Here is a 20,811-nt window from a genome sequence, read left to right as displayed (position 1 = left end):
GACGGACTCGGGAGGGTTACGCGAGTTAAGGAATTCAATTGCAAAAAAAACCCATAACGACGACGACGATGATCTCACACGCAGGACCGACCAGGACCGCTGGGGGGCAGGCGGGGTCAGTGTAAACGCATCAAGACGGGGAGGGAGGGAGGGAGGGCGGCCGGCGGCGGACCACAGCGCCCGCCGCTCGCACCGCGGGCCGGCCAAGGGGGCAGTGCGAGGCTCCAACGCGCACGCGGAGGCGACGGCGGGCGGGCGAATTCGTCAGGCGGAGAGCTGAAAAAAACTTACCGTTGAGTGAAATAGAACCAAAATGAAAAGCGACTTTATTCAGACACGATTCACTTCGCCCACACACCGGAACGTAAGGTTCCCACGAGCGGAGCGCGGTGAGGCCGCCGCGTCCAAGGACACTGCGGCGGCCTCTCTCCGCATCCTGCCAGCGGGGACCTCGCGCCCTCCTCTCGTGTCTGGACGTCGCCTGTATAAATTAACCTGCCCGGGTTGAGAGAGAGGCGAACGCCGCGTGGGACCGTTGGTCGAATGCTGCTACGGCCGGGGACGCGCGTTAGAGGGGGGCCCACCCCGTCGGCCCGGGCCACCCGCCGCCCAACTCTGCGCGGCACCAAGAGGGGAATCGTGGGGCGATTCCCCACCCGTGGTCACCCCCCAGCCCCCGCAAGCGGGGGACTGTCACGGACGCAGTCGATTTATAAAAACGCTACCGGCGCACGGCGCTCCGAGGAAACGCGTCGAGGGTTGGCGGCGACCCGGTCACAGGCGGCGGGGGGCCCCGCAGGGTGGGGAAGCGCCGCACGGCGGCACCACGCGGTGCCCGCGTAAGGCCACAAGGCACCAGATGGCAGAGCATGGCACACCGGGCGGCACCGCGTGGCGCGCGCGCGCGTAAACCCGCGCCGCGGGCACGCCCGACTTGTGGGGGTCGCGCGGAACCCTGGCCAGGAGGCCGAGCCCCCCCACCCCCCCGGCACCCACCACAGTCCACGTGGGGGGCGCGACCCTGAAATGTGCGACTCGAGGAAGCGAAGAGGGGCACCGTGGGGGCGGGGGGGGGGCACCCGAGGGGAGGAGGGGGGCGTGGGGGGCACAGGCGGCGGTGCCAGCCCAACTGCAAGGAAAGTGCCGGCCAACGCACCAGCGTCACGAACACAAACGTCGCGCACGCGCGAACACGATTAAAAAAGCTACCGTAGTAAGGGTTAGTAATAAGATTTAAAAATGATGACGACGATGTTATCGATGCGAGGCTCAACGAGGCGTGGACATGCAAGGGGAGCGGCGCTGCTGCTGCTGCTGCTGCCGCCGCCCGGCGCCGTCGGCGTCCGGCTTCCCGAAGAGTGGAGCGCAACGAGCCCAGGCAACGGAAATGAGAGGAGTGCGGTGCTACAGTGTGTGTGCGCGCGTCTCTGTGCGTGTGCGTCTCTGCATAAGTGGCTATGTTTGGGTGTGTGTGTTAGATTGTCTGTCAATGTGTGTTTTGGTGTATTGGTGGTTATACGTGTGTAGGTGTGTGTGTTTGTAGGGGACTTTGCATGTTTATGTAGGTCGGTGTGCATTGGTGTGTGTGGGTGTGTGTGTAGGTGCGTGTTTGTGTAGGTGCGTGTTTGTGTCGGTCCATGTGTGTGTAGGTGTGTGTGTATAGGCACGTGTGTGTAGGTCCGTGTGTATGTAGGTTCGTGTGTGTGTACAGGCGTGTGTGTGTGTGTGTCGGTGCACGTGTCACTCGCTGGCGATGCGACCCTTCTCCGCCTCTATCCTCCGCCGCAGGTCCTGGAACTTGGGCCTCTTCTGTGGGTCCAGGCTCCAGCAGTCGCGCATCAGCTGATAGACGATGGACGGGCACTGCTCGGGGGCGTCCATCCGATAGCCCTTCTCCACGTGGGACACCACGTCCTTCAGGGGCTGCACCACCGCGACAACCACCACCACCATCGGTACCACCATCGCCATCGTTGGTGCCAACGGCGTGACCAATGCCATCGCTATGTGCCTGCTGCTTTCAATTTCCACTCGATGATGAGCGAACTTGTTGCGCTATCATTTGTGGCCAGGTCACTACTGAAATAGTTTTTTATAGTTTACCGTAGTTTAGTTTATCAGCACCACAGTCAGCACTGATTCCAGTATTGCCTCTGGTCATTGGCCCCATCAGTTTAACCGTTGGGCACCTTCAGTTTAACCATTTGGCACCATCGGTTTGGCACCATTACCTGTTGGCACTACTAACACCATGACCACCGACACCAACACTACCGTCATCACGACAATTGGCACCACCACCATCAGCACCACAACCAACACCAACACCACCGTTTACCACGAGCGCAATCAAAACAACCACTTCCAATACCACAGTCACCACCAATGACAATCGCCACACACAGGTGGGTAGGTAGGGGTGGTGAGGTGGGGCACTCACCACACGGGGGTAGGGCACGCGTCCGAACGAGTAGACCTCCCACAGCAGGACGCCGTAGCTCCACACGTCCGACTGTGATGTGAAGGCCTGCGTGGCACACGCAGCGGCACAGAGACAAATATCCCCCGTGTAACTTTTAACAGGCTATTGGGGCAAGTGCTATTAGCGAACACCTATGAAGGCCAGTATGGCACACGAGGGCGTGGGTTGCCAGTACCACGCCCAGCCACCTTTGTCTCTCCGGTGCTGATATTTACACATCGTACCAGTTACTAATTTTTAGGGGAGACGCAGGACATCTTCTAATAATTGTCACTGGTGTTGGTCGTCAGCAGGAATCAAACTCGGCAGCATGCTAACCACTACACCACTGCTCACACACGGGTACACACTGGCACGCACACATATTGGTACACACAGCGGCACACACCGATCTACAAAGTGGTACACACACTGGTACACACCAACACACACACACAATGAAACGGCCAATGGCACAAACACCGATGCGCACAATCGCACAATCATTTATACAAACAGGCACACGCACCTGTACGCACACCGGTACACACACCACCACATGCTCGTGTGCTTGCCTGTACGGCTGTACCACCAACACATGCGTGTGTGCAGCTGCCCGCGTGGTTGTGTCACGAGATGAGATTGCGTGGTTGTGCGGGGCGCGTGCGGCCATTCCTACGTTGTGCCGCAGCGCCTCCGGGGCGGTCCACTTGACGGGCAGCTTGCTGCTGTCGACGGTGGCGGTCGCCTGCTCCTTGGCCAGGCCGAAGTCGCTCACTTTGGCGATGCTGTCGTCCGACACGAGCACGTTCCGTGCCGCCAGGTCGCGGTGCACGAAGCGCCGCGACTCAAGGTATTCCATGCCCTCGCACACGTCGCTGGGACACGCCGATACACGCGCACACACACAAAGATCCCTTGTGTAGCCTTAACAGACTTTTGGGGCAAGTGCCGTTCACGAGCAGCATTCATGAAGGCCGGCACGGGACACGAGGGGGTGGGTGGCCAGCACCACGCCCGGCCGCCTTTGTCTCCCTAGTTGCGATGTTTACACACCGCACCAGGAACTCATGTGAGGCCGAGTCGACCTAGGGGAGGCTCAGGACTGGTTCAAATATTTGCCAATTATTCGTCGTGAGCAGGAAACGAACTCGGGTTGCTGGGTTTGTCGTGCAGCTCGCTAACCGCTGCGCCACCGCCCCCACATGCGCACAGAGACACGCTCACACAACACATGGACATCACCATTCACACAAAGATCCCCCATGTAACCTACATGGGCCGTAGAGGCAGGAGCTATTAGCAAGCACCTATCAAGGTCAAAATGGCACAGAAGGGGGTGGGTGCCCAGCACCAGTGCTGATGGTTTACACACTACACCAGGTAATCATTTGAGGCCTTGTCAACCTAGGTGAGGCCCAGGACCGGTTTAGATATTCGTCACAGATGTTGGCCGCGAGCGACAATCGAACTCGGGTCGCCGGGTTCAGAGGGCAGTGTGCTAACCACTGCGCGGCAGCTTCCTACGCGGGACACACCGAGTTGCCAACACAACAAGACGTGCACAGAGATGGCCGGCGTGGTGGTGGCCACCCACCCCCTAGTGGGGCGTCACGGCCTTCATAGGTGCTAATCGTATACAGCACTTGCCCCAACACAGCCTGCTAAGGCTATACAGTGGATCTTTGTCTTTGTGTATGTGTGCATATGCACATGCATGTGTGTGCGTGTATGTGTGTGTATGTGTGTGCGTGCGCATGTGCGTGTGTGCATGCGTGTATGCATGTGCGCACATGCGTGTGTGCGTGTGCGTGCGCTCCAAGTGATCAGTTTGGTCTCCATGTCGTGGCCCCTGGCGATGCCCAGCCCCACGCCCTCGTGTAACGTGCCGACCTTCAGACGTGCTGAAGACGATGGCGATACACGTACGAGTGTGTGAGTGGGAGTGTACGAGAGTGTGCGAGTGAGTGTGAGCGAGTGTGAGTGAGTGTGAGCGAGTGTGAGTGAGTGTGTGCGAGTCAGTGTGTGTGGGGAGCTTGTGTTGTAGCAGCTAGCGTGCTGCTACACGAGTTTGATTCCCGCTCACGGCCAACACCGGTGACGATTATCTGAACTGGTCCTGAGCCTCCCCTAGGTCGACTCAGCCTCAAATGAGTACCTGGTACCTGGTGTGGTGTGTAAACATCGCCAATGGGGAGACAAAGGCGGCCGGGTGTAGTGTTGGCCACCCACCACTTGTGTGCCATGTCGGCCTTAATAGGTGTTCGCTAACAGCACTTTCCCTAACAGTCTGTTAAGGCTATATGGGGAATCTTTGTGTTTGGTGTTATGGTCGCTTGGCTGTTGTAGGTTTACTCGTTAATGTTCTGCTTGATGACCCCCACCCCCTCTCATTATGCCCCCCTGCCCCACTCCGAGTATGCGAGTGTGTGTGTGTGTGCGAGCGAGTGACAGTGTGTGTGTGTGAGTGAGAATGTGTGAGTGTGAGAGTGTGTGTGAGAGCGTGTGTGTGCGAGAGTGTTTGCGAGTGTGTGCGAGGGTGTATGAGCGTGTGCGGGTATGTGAGTGTGTGCGTGTATGTGAGTGTGAGAGTGTGTGCGAGCGTGAGTGTGTGTGCGAGTGTGTCTGCGAGTGTGTGAGAGTGTGTGTGAGTGTGTGTGTGAGTGTGTATGTGAGCGTGAGAGTGTGTGCGAGCGTGAGAGTGTGTGCGAGCGTGTGCGAGTGTGTGCAAGTGTGCGTGTGTGTGAGAGTGTGTGTGAGAGTGTGTGTGAGAGTGTGTGTGCGTGAGCGTGTGTGCGTGAGCGTGTGTGCGAGTGTGTGTGAGTGTGTGTGAGAGTGTGTGTGCGAGTGTGTGTGCGAGTGCGTGTGAGAGTGCGTGTGAGAGTGCGTGTGCGAGTGTGCGAGTGTGAGAGTGTGAGAGTGTGTGCGAGTGTGTGTGTGTGAGAGTGTGTGTGTGAGTGTGAGAGTGTGTGCGAGTGTGCGAGTGTGTGCGAGTGTGAGAGTGTGTGCGAGTGTGTGCGAGTGTGAGAGTGTGTGCGAGTGTGAGAGTGTGTCTGCGAGTGTGTGTGAGAGTGTGTGTGTGAGTGTGTGTGCGAGAGTGTGTGTGAGTGCGAGAGTGTGTGCGAGTGTGTATGAGTGTGCATGTGAGCGTGAGAGTGTGTGCGAGCGTGAGAGTGTGTGAGAGTGTGTGCGAGTGTGTGCAAGTGTGTGCGAGTGTGCGAGTGGGCGTGTGTGTGAGTGTGTGTGAGAGTGCGTGTGAGAGTGTGTGTGCGTGAGCGTGTGTGCGAGTGTGACAGTGTGTGCGAGTGTGTGTGAGTGTGTGTGTGAGTGTGTGTGCGAGTGTGTGTGCGAGTGTGTGTGCGAGTGCGTGTGAGAGTGCGTGTGTGAGTGCGTGTGCGAGTGTGTGTGAGAGTGTGTGAGTATGAGAGTGTGTGCGAGTGTGTGTGTGTGAGAGTGTGTGTGTGAGTGTGAGAGTGTGTGCGAATTTGAGAGTGTGTGTGCGAGTGTGTGTGAGAGTGTGTGAGAGTGTGAGAGTGTGTGCGAGAGTGTGTGTGAGAGTGCGTGTGTGAGTGTGTGTGCGAGTGTGTGTGAGAGTGTGTGAGTATGAGAGTGTGTGCGAGTGTGTGTGTGAGAGTGTGTGTGTGAGTGTGTGAGAGTGTGAGTGTGCGAGAGTGTGTGTGAGAGTGCGTGTGAGAGTGCGTGTGTGAGTGTGTGTGCGAGTGTGTGTGAGAGTGTGTGAGTATGAGAGTGTGTGCAAGTGTGTGTGTGTGAGAGTGTGTGTGTGAGTTTGAGAGTGTGTGCGAATTTGAGAGTGTGTGTGCGAGTGTGTGTGAGAGTGTGTGAGAGTGTGTGTGAGTGTGTGTGTTAGTGTGAGAGTGTGTGTGCGAGTGTGTGAGTGTGTGGGAGTGTGAGAGTGTGTGCGAGAGTGTGTGTGTGAGTGTGAGAGTGTGTGTGCGAGTGTGTGAGTGTGCGAGTGTGTGCGAGTGAGCGAGTGGCAGCGCTCACAGGGAGAACTGGATGAGGTCTCTCTGCGTGATGACCGAGCGACCCCGCGATCTCAGGTAGTCCACGAGGCTGCCCTGCAACCACGACACCGGTCACCGACAACAACACGGTCCCCACACTCTCCTTGAAACACAGCTGCTAAGCACAGGCCCAAAACATAAAACCGCCAGCAACAAACAGCTCCATCAAAGTTGCAAAAGATGAGAGATGATATTAATAATAAAGACGTGGCGCCGCACAGCGGTCGCTCGCTCTCGTAGAGAGAGTGGACGACTCGGAGGCGCGAGGAGGAGCGGCAGGTCAGCGGGAAGGCAGCAGCAGCAGCAGCCACTCGGTGCCTCTGCGGCCCTCTATGTATCTGAAGGTGTCATCGGCCAATTAATGATGAGTGTGGGAGGAAATTGGAGCACTTGGAGAAAACCCACACGTGCGAGGAGGCAACGCTCTATTCCGCACAGATTGTCTTGCACGGCCTTCTCCTGGCGAGTCGGGGTACGGATCCTCCTCTATGCTCGCGGGAAGGGAGTTTGCGCAGCATCTGTGCGTGATCCACCAAACCTCGCTGCTGCCTCCACATAGTACTGGATCACGGGCTGCCACGTGCAGCAGCGTAGCCTCCACCGCCTGGCTACCACGTCTCCTGAATTGAGGGAGGTTATCGCTGTGAGAGCGTGCGGGGGGGGGGGGTAAAAGAGGCGATGGGGGGGGGGGACTCTAGAAAGGGTTTTGTGAACCCGTCTGTGCGGGAAGGGTTTCCACCAGGGTCTCCTCCCGTACAAAGCCAAGCGCCCATTAAAGTTACTGGCCAAACATCCCCAACGTAGGACCCCCTCGTGAGAACGAGTCTCGAGACTCCCTGAGGCCTTCCTGGGAGAATGAATGACGTTGTTGTTTGGTTGTTGTTCACGGACCTTGCCCATGAACTCGGTGACGATGTAGAGGTAGTCACCCATCACCACGCCAAGCAGCTGCACCAGGTTCTTGTGCCGGATCTCACTGCAGGGGTGGGGGGCGGGGAGGCACCAAAGGCAGGGGCAAAGATGCTCCCGTGTAGGCTTTACAGACTGTTGGGGCAAGTGCGTAGCTTAATCTGCGTTAGTATTATCTGTAGCCCCGTCGTTGTTCGGATAGCGTCTCTCCCAATCGCCGAGGAGGAACCACAGGCGAGCCGGCACCACCAACAATGAACTAAGCTCTGTGGTCCTCGAAACATTAAGATATTGTCAGCCAAATTAACGAGTGTTGAAACACGTGGGAGGAAACCAGAGAATCCGCCAACCCTGGCCTCCACATCGCTGGACTTAAGGACACGTGTGCCATACCCTGCCCGGAAAGTCGCCGGTGCGGTGCGTGTAGCCAAAATCAGCACTGGAGAGACAAAGGTGGCCGTGCGCGGCGCTGACCATAGCCACTCCCTCGAGCGCTGTGCCAGCCTTCACGGGTGCTCGCAAACAGCACTTGACCCCAGCAGCCTGTGTGGGCTACACGGGAGACCTTTGTGCACGTGTGCGTGAGTGCGTGAGTGCGCAAGTGCGTGAGTGAGTATGCGTACGTCATGACGGCCGCCTCTGCGAGGAATGCCTGCGCCGTGGCATCGCTCTTGATGATCTTGACGGCCACGCGGTTGCCACGGTAGCAGCCCTCGTGTACGTCTGTCTCACACACCCGCGCACACACAAGCACGCACACCTGTAGAGACGGAGACAAAGATCCCCCGTATAACCTACACAGACTGTTGCAGTAAGTGCTGTTGACGAACACCTATGAAGGGCGGCACGGCACACGATGGGTTGGCATGACCAGCACCATGCCTGACCGCCTTTGTCTCCGAGTCGACCTGGGGGGAGGCCCAGCAGCTATTCAGATACGAGCGGGAATCGAACTCGGGTCCACCGGGTTCGGAGCGCTACATGACCGCTCCCCACTCTCTCATACACACAAAGACACACACAGGCATGCATACAGGCATGCTCACACGCAGGCACGCAAGCACTCGTGTGGAGCACACTGGAGAGACTGTGCTGCTGCCGAGGACCCCGCACCCCGAGCCGGGCGAGTCAAAGGTCACGCAGACCCACAATGGGCCCTGTCTGATGAATCAATCGCTCACTGATGAGCCAACGCTGGCGCTCGCGACCCAGGGGGCCCCTCCCACTCCTCCCCCTCATCCCCCAGAGCCAGGCGGAAATGGGGGGCAACTTCCCTGCCCCCCACCAAAACCCACGGGTGTGAGCGTGTGTTACCTCCAAACTCGCCCTTCCCCACGGAGTTGCCCAAGTTCAGCTCATGCACGTCAATCACCCAGCCGCCTGCGTGTGTGCGTGTTTATGCGTGTGTGTGCATGTGTGTGTGTATTTATGCGTGTGTGTCAGTGTGCGAGTGGATTGTGTTCATGCATGTGTGATCACGTGCATGTGTATATGTGTGTGCGAGTGTAATTTTCAGTGTGCATGTGTGTGTATATGCATGAGAAAGACAAGCACACAAAATAAAGACGCATCAATAGTTTTAAAAAAATCAAGTTAAATTCACGTTAAGCAGGCACCATACCACAGCCCCTGGGAAACCACAACCCTACCTCCACACTCTCCTGCCTCTCTCATCTCACTTCCCTCCACACTCTCCGCTCCAGCAACCAACGCTCTTCTCTTCAAGACCCCAGTCAACCTGGGCACAGTGGGAGGTCGCTCATTCTCCTCTGCTGTCCCCATGGAAGGGAGTCTGCAACTCCCTTCCATGCTGTCCACTACTTAGTCTCGCTTCCTCTTCCCCCTCTTTGACCGACTGCCTCACTTTAGATCTTCAAAATACACAGAGACCAGTACTCTCACACAGAGACCTTCGCCCCTTTCTCTCCATGAAGTAATAAACCCCCATTGCGTCTGTGTGCGAACCGCCACCTAGCGCTGTACATTGGGACCTTCGGATAAAATGCTGCCCCGTACAAATGTATTTCTAAAATTATTATTATTAATCGCAACACGTCCAGCAGAACCGAGCGGGCTCGGTGATCGCGGCGAGCCAGGCGAGAGACGCCCGCCCGAACCCTGTCGAACGAGCTTGCCTGCCCAAGAGCCCGAGAGGAGGAGGCTCCTGGCGCCAAGGCAGATGGCGAGAGAGGTGCCCCTCCCCGCACCTCCACCCCGCCCACCTCCCGCCATGCGTCACTCACCCTTGGAAAAAACCTCCTGAGCGGCGATGGCGCCCTCGATGGGCTTGGGCTTGATGAGCCGCGTACACAACCCGTCCTCCTCCTGCGTGTAATGCTGGGACACGCGCACAGTCACAGGCGCAGTCACACGCACAGTCACACACGCAGTCACACACGCGGTCACAACACAACAACCGCCATTCGCCACTAAGTGGCGGTGACGTCACCACGACGCTTGTGCCAGGCCATGTGCACCCTGAGGCCACGTGAAGTGTCGAACGCCCGCTGGCAGGAGGTCACGGGGCAGACCCAGGTGCCACGGGTCGACTGACCGAGATGACCGAGATGACTGGCTGATGCACCACCTGTGCCCCCTACTGTGCCAACTTGCTGTGCTTTAGCCACCCGGCGCTCCGCTCGTTGTTGTGAGCGTCGCTCCTCTGCCCTCCGTTGTTGTTGGAGGGCGACTGCCTCCAACTGCCCAGAAGCGTCCTTCACGAGCCTCCTCCACTGAGGCCGATCTTGACACCGCTGGTACCAGTCATCGGCAAGTCCACTCAGCTCCACGTCCTCCTGTACCACATCACTCCATCTCTTCTCTAGCCCGTGCCGCGCCCGTTTAGCCCCCTCGATCCGGCAAAACAAAAGCTGTTTAGGCATGCGGTGGCTGGGCATGCGGGCTACATGACCCAGCCAACGCAGCCTTGCCCGCCGGAGGAGCTCACTGATGGGACTTTGCCCAGATCTTTCAAGGACTTGTGAGCTCCTCACACAATCCAGCCTGGTTAAACCCAGGATGGATCGTAGGCAGGCCAGCCTAAATGTTTCCAACCGGCGAAGATGCTCCACTAGGGGGGTCCACGTTTCGCAAGCGTAGAGAAGGGAGGGAATGACCGTGGCCGAGAAGACCTGAAGCTTCGTGCGGAGCGACAGACCAGGTAGCTTCCACACAGCGTTACGCAACCGATGAAAAGATATTGCCGCTCGACTGATTCGGAGTGAGACCTCTGCTGATAAACTGGAGCCGGTCATGAGCACACTGCCCAGGTATGGGAAACTCTCTACTCTCTCCACAACTGCCCCATCACCGATTGGGAGTTGTGGGGGCGGAGTGCCCGATGGTACAAAATACCCAGGCAGGTGCTTAGTTTTGGTGGGGCTGATGGTAAGGCCCCACCTCTTAGTGGCACACTCCAGTCTCAGCAGCAGCGTCTCCAACTCCTCTTCTGAATGAGCAGCTATTACCAAATCATCGGCATACATAACGTGGTTGACCAATAGGGAGCCATCCCTTGATCGCACCCGGGCGTCGATCAGCCTCCCATTATATCTGTACCAAATGGTAATTCCCCCGGTACAGCTATTGAAGGCTTCACGAACTACGCAGTCGAAATAGATGTTAAATAATGTGGGAGCCAGAGGACATCCCTGTCGCACCCCAAGGTGTACAGGGAAAGGCTCCGACTCCCGGCCACGTAGTTTCACCCGGGCCCGCTCACCATCATGAAGGTCCTTAATGATCGTGAGCAGAGGGTCAGGGACTCCGAAAGCACGAAGAACAACCCAGAGCCCAGTCCTACTGATGGTATCATAGGCCTTGACCAGGTCAATAAAGCAGAGATGTAGGTCTTTTTGGAATTCCCTACACCTCTGCTGGAGCAGACGGACAGAAAATATGGCATCTGTGCAGGACCGCCCTTTCCTGAAACCACATTGGGGCTCCGCAAGCCTCTCCTCAGCATGCCTAGCAAGGCGATGTTGAATAATCCTTGCAAGGACCTTACCCGGCACACTGAGGAGTGAGATGCCCCTGTAGTTGTTACAGTCGGTACGGTCCCCCTTCTTAAAGAGGGGGACCACCACGCGGTCACACACACAGTCACACACGCAGTCACACGCGCAGTCGCACGCGCAGCCACACCCACAGTCACACATAGTCCCACGCACAGATCCCATGTGTAGCCGTAGAGACACCGGCAAACACACAGGCATGATCACACGAAGATAAAAGATTTCCCATATAGCCTTCAACACACTGTTGGGACCAGTGCTGTTAGCAAGCACCTATGAAGGCCGACACTGCAAATGAGTGGTTGGTGGCTAACACCACACCTGCCCGCCTTTGTCTCTGAAGTGCTTAATGTGGTGTATGTTTATGCCAGGTACTCCAATTTAAAGCCGAGTCCACTTAATAGAAGCCCCGGAATGGTTCAGATTATCATGACTGTTATTGGTCATATTGTGGGAAATAAACTCGGATTCATAACACAGTGTGCTAACCACTGCGCCACCGCTCCCCACACACAATGACAGGGATCCCATGTGTATCCTTTCAAACACCAGACGAAAATACCCCTTATAGCCTTTAAAAGGCTTGCAGGGAAAAGGTGGACGTGCAAGTGGCGGCTACATCATAACAGTGAATGTGCCAGGCTAAGTGCACCTTGAGGCCATGTGAAGCGTGGAAGGCTCATTGACAAACACAGCCACACACGTCAGGGTGCGCTCACGCACGCACAAGGACGCGCAGAGATGCTCACGCAACCACACCCAAGTGAAGCAGCCTCTCCAGACTCATATTTATTTCATATTTAACCCAAGCAATGAGGCTTATGAGACCAGAAATGGACATTGCGCAAAACATCTTCCGTTTTATACTTCTATATTATATTTCTCTTTACAGGCCAAGGTGGCATTGACGAATGCGTCGATTTGACAAATACATGGCTTGTGCAAGCACAACTTATAAACGTGCATTCCACGTTTTAGTTTTGGGCCAGACTGCTGGCATAGATGTGAGAGCCATGGGCCATGCGGTGGGTCGTGGGGACAGGGTGACCCCACGAAAGCTGAACTACAAACACACGAGTAGCACACACACAGCAACAACAACCGCCATTCGCAACTAAGTGGCGGTGACGTCAGTACGACGCTTGTGCCAGGCTATGTGCACTTTAAGGCCACGTGAAGTGTCGAACGTCCGCTGGCAGGAGGTCACGGGACAGACCCATGTGCCATGGGTTGACTGACTGAGATGACTGGCAGATGCACCACCTGTGCCCCCTACTGTGCCAACTTGCTGTGTTTTAGCTGCCCGGCACTGTGCTCGTTGTTGTGAGCGTTGCTCCTCTGCCCTTCGTTGTTGCTGGAGAGCGACTGCCTCCAACTGCCCAGTAGCAGCGTCCTTCACGAACCTCTTTCACAGAGGCCGATCTTGACACCGCTGGTACCAGGCATTGACAAGTCCACTCAGCTATATATCCTCTGGTACCACATTATTCCATCTCTTCTCTAGCCCGTGCTGTGCCTGTTTAGCCTCTTCTATCCGGCTGAACAAAAGTTGATTAGGTATGCGGTGGCTGGGCATGCGGGCTACATGACACAGCGAACGCTGCCTTGCCTGCCGGAAGAGATCAACTATGGGACTGTGTCCAGATCTTTCAAGGATTTGTAAACTCTTCACACAATCCAGCTTTGTTAAACCAAGGATGGATTATAGGCAGGCCAGTCTGAATGTGTCTAACCGGCGAAGATTTTCCACGTTTTTCAAGCGTAGAGAAGGAAGAGCACAACCACCCGAGAAGACCCTAAACTTCGTGTGAAGCGACAGACCAGGTAGCTTCTACACACACAGCACACACACACAAGCAGCACACATACCGCATGCACACCACACCCACCATACAAAGATCCCCCCCGTGTAGCCTTAACAGACTGTAAGAGCAAGTGCTGTTAGCGAGCACCTATGAAGACTGGCACGGGACACGGGGGTGGTGGTCACCAACACGCCCTGCCATCGTTGTCTCCCTCGTGGCAATGTTTACACAAACGGTTTTGGCCGTGAGCGGGAATTAAACTCAGGTCGCTGGGTTCATAGCGCAGCACGCTACACCACCACACCCACACCACACAGCACACATGGTCACCACGCGAAGTACACAGCACACATGGTCACCACGCGACGTACACAGCACACATGGTCACCACGCGAAGTACACAGCACACATGGTCACCACGCGAAGTACACAGCACACATGGTCACCACGCGAAGTACACAGCACACATGGTCACCACGCGAAGTACACAGCACACATGGTCACCACGCGAAGTACACAGCACACAGCAGAGCACACACAGTTACTACGAGCAGCACTCAGCCAGTAACCGAATCCCTGCCACAGGCGCTTCTCCCTTCCCAGCACCCACTGAGTCCGGCCACAGTGAACCACTGAGTGCTATAACCATGACAACGGTGAAAAGCCGCACTGTGTATGAGTGACACAAATGGACACACACACATACACGCGCACACACACACACTCACGTGCACACTCAAAGACAAAGATACCCCCATAGCCTGAACATAATGTCTGGGAAGTGCTGTTAGTGAGCACCTTTGAAGACCAGCATGTCACACGAGAGGGTGGGTGGCCAGCACCTTGCATGGCCGCCTTGGTCTCCCTAGTGGCGATGTACTTGTTTGAAGCCGAGTCGGCTTAGGGCTGATCGTCAATGGTGTTGGCCTTGAGCGGGAATCAAACTCTGGTCGCTGAATTCGTAGAGCAGTTTGCTAACCGCTACACTGAACCACTGAGTGCCATTACCATGACAACGGTGAAAATCCGCACTGTGTACAAGTGACACAAATGCACACACGCACACACACGTGCACACACACGTGCACACACACGCGCGCACACACGGGGCTTTGTGCGAGCGTCTCCGCATGGCTTAGATAGCCGTGAGGAGAAGATGCGGCGGTGGCGGTCTCTACCGTTTATCTAAAAACCTGAGCGCAGAAAACCCTCTCGTGGGGCGTGGGGCATGGACGCCCCCCCCCTTCTGCCCCCAGACCCATTACGAGCCCGGCGAGCGACGAAGAATCGGCCGCCCAGGATCGTGGGGGCCCCTTTCCTCTCCCACAATACATTGCCGACGTCACGGAAACTCGCGCCGCTCGTGTGGCCCGAGCCAAAGGACGTTCGCCAAACCACACACTCGCTTCGTCTGAGAAAGGCCCCGCTGATTGCGACAGCCGGTGCCATCGCGGTCCAAGCAAGGCCGCATGTGTTAGCACGCCGCAGTGATGGAGGAAGTTCGCGGTTTCTCTTCTACAATTTGTATTTCTGTTGCAAAAAACAGGAACTCGTCCGCATTTAGATCCAAAGTTGCACCCACGCGCTCCGCTTTAAATGTGAACTGTACATCTGACCCGCACTGTACGTGAATTTCCATGAGAAAGCAACCTTTGACATTTTGCAGGCAACGACCAAAGGTCAGGGGGCGACTGACGAGGACGCCGTGTCCCCCGCGTCGTGTACGGCGGGCTCAGGGAGAAGCGGGTCGGCCAGTGATCACCATGGAGATAAACACCGAGCGGGGGGGGGGTAAGGTTTACCCGATCCACCGCCCCCACACCGCACCACCTCTGCTGATGCCCCCACGGTCTGAAACACCCATGCCCCGGTTAGCCGTGCTGTCAGCTCCCTGTTTAAGACCAGGCTCAACAGGTTCCTATTTTTCCTCTGCCTTTGAATGACTGTGGACCCATAGACCCAGAGACCCATAGACTCACAACGCAGATCGATAGACTTACGCATAACCCCAAAGACTTATACAGAGACCCATAGACTCGCACAGAGACGTAGACTCACAGAGGCCGATGACCGACCAACCCTCTCTATAAGGGCGGTGCAGCGTTGACACTCGCGTCACACAGCAACGAGTTCCTGGGTTCCATTCCTGACCCGGGCGCCGTTTTCCTCCGGGTTCTCTGGTTTCCTCCTCTCATAGCTAAAAGAATGTTGCTGGTTCTGGCCAAAGCATCCCAATGCTTAGAAATCACCCGTAAATGACTCAATCCGGGATCACACGCAGCAGCAACAACATTGCTCCCTAATACCGTGAAAACTTGGCATGACTCTTCTACAGAAGAGTCATGAGACTCAGTGAGGCTTCCCGGGTAAAAGCGCAATAATAAAACAATAAAGAATGAAACAAATGTGCCCTCTGTTGTTGCGTAGCGCGTTGTGTTGTAATTGCGTTGGGACGCTGTATAAGTCCATGCCGCTGTTGTAAAGCAGACTGTTACAGCTCCCAGCGACACACACACATGCGAACACACAGCACACACACACATCCACACTCATGAACAAACACAAATACATACATCAATGCAGATTCCCAATGCGGACTCGTCCAGGTGCGCACACACACAAAGACAAAGATCCCCCGTATAGCCTTAAGAAGACTGTTGGGGCAAGCGCTGTTCCCGAGCACCTATGAAGGCCGGCACGGCTCACAAAGGGGTGGTGCGGCCATCACCACTGCTCGGTGTCTTTGTCTGCCGAATGCTGACTTTACGCACCACACCAGGTACCCATTTCGTCCCGAGTTGATCCAGGCGCGAGCTAGGACCGGTTTAGATATTCTGTCACTGACGTAGGCCAAGAGCGGGAATTGAATTCAGGTCGCCAGGCTCATAGCAAGAATGCGCTAACCACTACACTATCGCTTCCCATCTGTGTTTGCCACCAGTATCATCATCACCACCATCACCACCACCATCATTATCATAACCACTGCGCCACCGCTCCTCATCAAACACACGTACGTACGCACGTACGCGTGCTCGTGCGCTCACCTCGACGAGCTGGATAAGGTTGTCGAAGTAGCTCTCCTCGTCGATGGTGAGCCGGCTCTCGCGGTAGATGATGCGGTAGTGCTCCACCTTGCCGCCGGCGCACACGCACAGCGTGTAGTCGCCCGGGTAGTTGGTGCTCTCACGCACCAGGAACATCCCGTCCTCCGGAGGGCACAGCAGCCGTTCCGCCTGCTCCCTCGGGATCTTCCCGTGGAACCACCTGCGGTGCACGCGCCCGCCACGATCACGCGTCGGGCGAGAGGACGACCTTTCAACCCGCATAAAATTCTGAACCTGGGATCAGACGTCTACAAATATCATACGATCCCTCCCCTCCCTGCATCCCACGGTTCCCTGGTGGGCAGCGTGTTCACCGCCGCCGCTTGTTTGTTGAGGCTCGCGGTTCGAATCCGGCTGGCTGCCCTGGTTAATACTGTGGTGCGTATGTTAATCACAACAGTGCCACACGCCGTTTGCTTCACTCACGGTGAACATTGATGAAGATCGTTTGCATGAGTCGGCCATTGCGTGCCGGCGTCACGGTAACCAATTTCGAAATATGACACTGAAAGTTACTCCACTGGGTTGTACCATCATGTGGAGAGAAGACTGGCAGAAATCTGAACTGTAAACAGCGTAAACATCTCAACACGTAGGTTATCGCAGGCAGTATTACGATTCAGTGTATCACGGGGCCAAAGCCGAATATCAATTAAGATCAGTATAATTAAACCATCGGCACGCCGTTTATAACTGGTAGGCCTCACGTGGCTGCGGGCCGCATCGAGCCCCCGTGAGCCCCGAGTTTCCCCACCACCCCCGACCTCTATGAGATCAAACCACCGCGCCGGGCCCCAACCGGATCGGCCGAGACTCTGCCACCCGAACAAAAAACGCCGGCTCAGTGACCAGAAACCGGGCTGACCTCCAGCCCCCTGCCTTGCCGCCCCCAGCTTCACCAGATCGGATGGGACGGGCTCAATACGGGCACTCACGGCATCATGCTGAGCTTGCCGTCGGTCTTGACGGCCTCGCGTTTTTGCACGTAGTTGGCAGGAATGAAGCCCTCGCGGCCATCTTTGTTGCGAGCCTGGTACCAGTTCCTGTCCTGTGCGTTCACACGCACACACACACACACACGTACACACACACACACGCACGTACATCACGCACGCACGCACACACACACACGCATGCACACACGCACGTACACACGCACGCACGCACGCACGTACATCACGCACACACGCGCACGCACACACACACACGCACGCACGCACGCACGCACACACACGCACATCACACACATCACGCATGCACGCACGCACACGCGCGCGCACACACACACGCACACACGGGGTCGGGGGTTCACGTGTGCGTAAGCGTGCGCGTTCACACACTCGGAAACACATCACGCACGCACACACGGGGTCGGGGGGGGGATTCACGCGTGCGTTAGCGTGCGCGTTCACACACTTGGAAACACATCACGCACGGGCGCGTTTCTCTGTGCGGTCACGCACGCGCGTGCACACCGAGAGGTTCACTCGTGCGTGTGGGAACGGAAGAGGAGCACGTACACACAGATGGACGCAATCACGACGATTGATCGGGGAACCCTGGGCTACGCGAGGCACTCGGGTGAGGTGGCGAGGTGCGGGGGGTGAGGTGGTGATGTTGCGAGTTCACGAGACTGTGGCATGGCGAGGTGGTGATGCTATGAGTTGGTGAGGCGGTGGAGTGGTGAGACTGTAATGCGGTGAGACTGTAAGGGCGTGAGGCAGTAGCGTGGTGAGGTGGTGAGGTGGTGAGGCGGTCAGCCCATATGCCTTGTTGTCGGAGACGATGGTGAGCACATCGCCCTTGTTGAAGGAGAGGTCGTCGTTAGCCGTGCCATGGTAGTTGTAACGAGCCACACAGTGGGTCCCGGGGGCCCAGGTCTGGGGACACAGCAGATGTTGAGGGAGTGCTGGAGCACCACAAGGCACCGACGAGGGGCCTCGAGTGGTCTCGTGCCACCCCGTGAATGTGTGACCTCATGTACACGTGACCCCGTGTGTGCGTGTGACCCCAAGCGTGGCCCCTCATGCGACCCCGTGCGTGGTGGCCTTGCATTGTGACATTACCTCGTGGTCCGTCATCACGACTCCCGGCTCAAGGGCTCTCCCCGATCATCCGATCTGTGGAGGGGAAGGCGGGGGGGGGCAGCAGAAGGAAAAACAGGGAACACACGGGGAGAAGGAGCGGGATGCGGCGAAGATTTAGAAACCCGCGAAAGTTCATTACGCACGACCGCAAATACTGACAGGGATGCCGCTTCCTCGCCGACACACCGGCCGCTGGTTCTAGGAAAAACTGTGCCGGGGTAGCTCCTCTCAGCGACACCACAGACACCCACTTGGTATGGAGGTAGGGGGCAGGAGTCCTGGATTCTTGGTAGGGGGCAGGGTGTTCTAGAAGAAGAGTCCCGGTAAGGATGATGAATCCTGTACGGGTGAGGAGCTTGGGTCAGGGGTGAGGAGCCCCGGTTAGGGGTGAAATATGAGCGCACGGCAGAGGGAGATTGAGCAGCAGTTCCTGAGCGGCACCGCTGCTCGCGGGGAAAGCGTGGGACACGCTCAGGCAATCGTGACACGGCCAACAGGAAACACCCGACGTTGAAAAGGGAGCAGCAGATATTCATCTGTCGATCTGCGAGTGCCGTGCTCCCTGGCTGCCACGGAAACATGGGAACCAGCGATAGCAGGCGGGTAGGGCGAGCAGGGAGGGAGGGAACCGGGGAAGGAAATTGAGGCTCGCTCGTTAGAAACCCCCGAGAAGGGAACCCTAGTGTTTGTGGCCACAGGGGTGGCAAGTGGCAGCATCAGTTGGTAAAGGCCCTGCCACCCAAACCAAAACCTCAGCACCCACCCTGCTACCCTCTTGCTAGTTGGGGGGGGGGGCAAGAAAGCAGGGCTCGACGTTATAATTCCAAGAGTAATGGCACGGCACCTAGAGATGGCAACGCTTGTGCATTGGCGGCGCGTGCCAAAGCAGCCGAGCCAATCGACACGCAGGAAACACCCCGCCGCGATTACCACCACCGCTGCAACAGCAGCAGCAGCGAGCACGACGGACGGGCAAGCGAGTACACGTTACTGAGAAGCGACCGTTTTAGCACAGAGACATCGTGCCCGCAGGTGTGTTGACAAACAAAACGGAACAAACATTGGAGAGCGTGCAAAAGAAGCGTGGAGGGGTGCAATGATTTGAATTGCACCGCGAGGCAGAAAAGGAACACATCACACTGAGAATAAAAAAGGGTACGTGGCTTGGGCAGGACAGATCGATAGATGGGACGAGACTCATGATGGAATGGGCAGCCGCAGGTGGGAACGCGTCCAGGAGGATGACCCGTGTGGAGATGGTGCCAAGAGATCAGATTGGCTCATGTACAGCAGATAACCGGCAGCACCGGGCCATGAGGAATGGTCAGGGCGTGGAGAGGCCTTCATCCAGCAGTGGATAATGACTGATCGTGATGTGGACAACATCACGCTTTGTATAAATGCAGCACAGAAAACCCACTCTGTCCACGGTGGCGGTGTCGCAGGGGTGAAACGAGTGCGCCGATGGGTGCCCCCCACCCAACGACGACTCATCCGTGTCCCTGCTGCTTATTCGGGTTGCGCCGCCCGTTCTTGTTCGGCACGACGTCCGACGTTTCGCTCCACATGCCGACAAGAGAAGACGGCTCACGGCTCCCAGGTTCCCGGCACCGAGGATGCTCCCAGCGCGCGGAGCGGAATGTCGGGCGACGTGCCGAACGACAATGCGGGCGGCGCAACCCCACAAACACAGCGGAGAGAGCCGTGTGGCACAACCCCACAAACACAGCAGAGAGAGCCGTGTGGCACAACCCCACAAACACAGCAGAGAGAGCCGTGTGGCACAACCCCACAAACACAGCAGAGAGAGCCGTGTGGCACAACCCCACAAACACAGCGGAGAGAGCCGTGTGGCACAACCCCACAAACACAGCAGAGAGAGCCGTGTGGCACAACCCCACAAACACAGCGGAGAGAGCCGTGTGGCACAACCCCACAAACACAGCGGAGAGAGCCGTGTGGCACAACCCCACAAACACAGCGGAGAGAGCCGTGTGGCACAACCCCACAAACACAGCAGAGAGAGCCGTGTGACACAACCCCACAAACACAGCGGAGAGAGCCGTGTGGCACAACCCCACAAACACAGCAGAGAGAGCCGTGTGGCACAACCCCACAAACACAGCAGAGAGAGCCGTGTGGCACAACACCATAAACACAGCAGAGAGAGCCGTGTGGCACAACACCACAAACACAGCAGAGAGAGCCGTGTGGCACAACCCCACAAACACAGCAAAGAGAGCCGTGTGGCACAACACCACAAACACAGCAGAGAGCCGTGTGACACAACCCCACAAACACAGCAGAGAGAGCCGTGTGGCACAACCCCACAAACACAGCAGAGAGAGCCGTGTGGCACAACCCCACAAACACAGCAGAGAGAGCCGTGTGGCACAACCCCACA

At 56.9% G+C, this 20,811-nt stretch overlaps 1 protein-coding gene across 3 annotated transcripts in view; it reads right to left on the bottom strand.

Moving 5' to 3' along the window:
• Window positions 1-16: 16 nt before the first annotated feature.
• CSK (C-terminal Src kinase) overlaps window positions 17-20,811 on the bottom strand; it is a 30,817-nt gene continuing 10,022 nt past the window's right edge. For 2 of the 3 annotated variants that reach the window (XM_078861952.1, XM_078861951.1), the window contains exons 2-13: window positions 18,387-18,440; window positions 18,090-18,200; window positions 17,256-17,368; window positions 16,261-16,480; window positions 9,639-9,732; window positions 8,710-8,775; window positions 8,019-8,118; window positions 7,378-7,462; window positions 6,467-6,540; window positions 3,141-3,339; window positions 2,441-2,527; window positions 19-1,923 (exon numbers count right to left, since the gene is read on the bottom strand). In XM_078861952.1, the coding sequence (XP_078718078.1) occupies window positions 1,741-1,923; window positions 2,441-2,527; window positions 3,141-3,339; window positions 6,467-6,540; window positions 7,378-7,462; window positions 8,019-8,118; window positions 8,710-8,775; window positions 9,639-9,732; window positions 16,261-16,480; window positions 17,256-17,368; window positions 18,090-18,200; window positions 18,387-18,401 (1,347 nt within the window). In that variant the 5' untranslated portion in view covers window positions 18,402-18,440 and the 3' untranslated portion in view covers window positions 19-1,740. Of the gene's footprint in view, window positions 1,924-2,440; window positions 2,528-3,140; window positions 3,340-6,466; window positions 6,541-7,377; window positions 7,463-8,018; window positions 8,119-8,709; window positions 8,776-9,638; window positions 9,733-16,260; window positions 16,481-17,255; window positions 17,369-18,089; window positions 18,201-18,386; window positions 18,441-20,811 lie in introns of all 3 variants that reach the window. The other variant, XM_078861953.1, reaches the window with a different exon arrangement.

This window comes from Lampetra fluviatilis, chromosome 13 (genome assembly GCF_964198595.1).
Source record: "Lampetra fluviatilis chromosome 13, kcLamFluv1.1, whole genome shotgun sequence".
Lineage (NCBI taxonomy): Eukaryota > Metazoa > Chordata > Hyperoartia > Petromyzontiformes > Petromyzontidae > Lampetra > Lampetra fluviatilis.
Note: the sequence above shows the minus strand (reverse complement) of the source record. Positions and strands in the feature narration are given on the sequence as shown.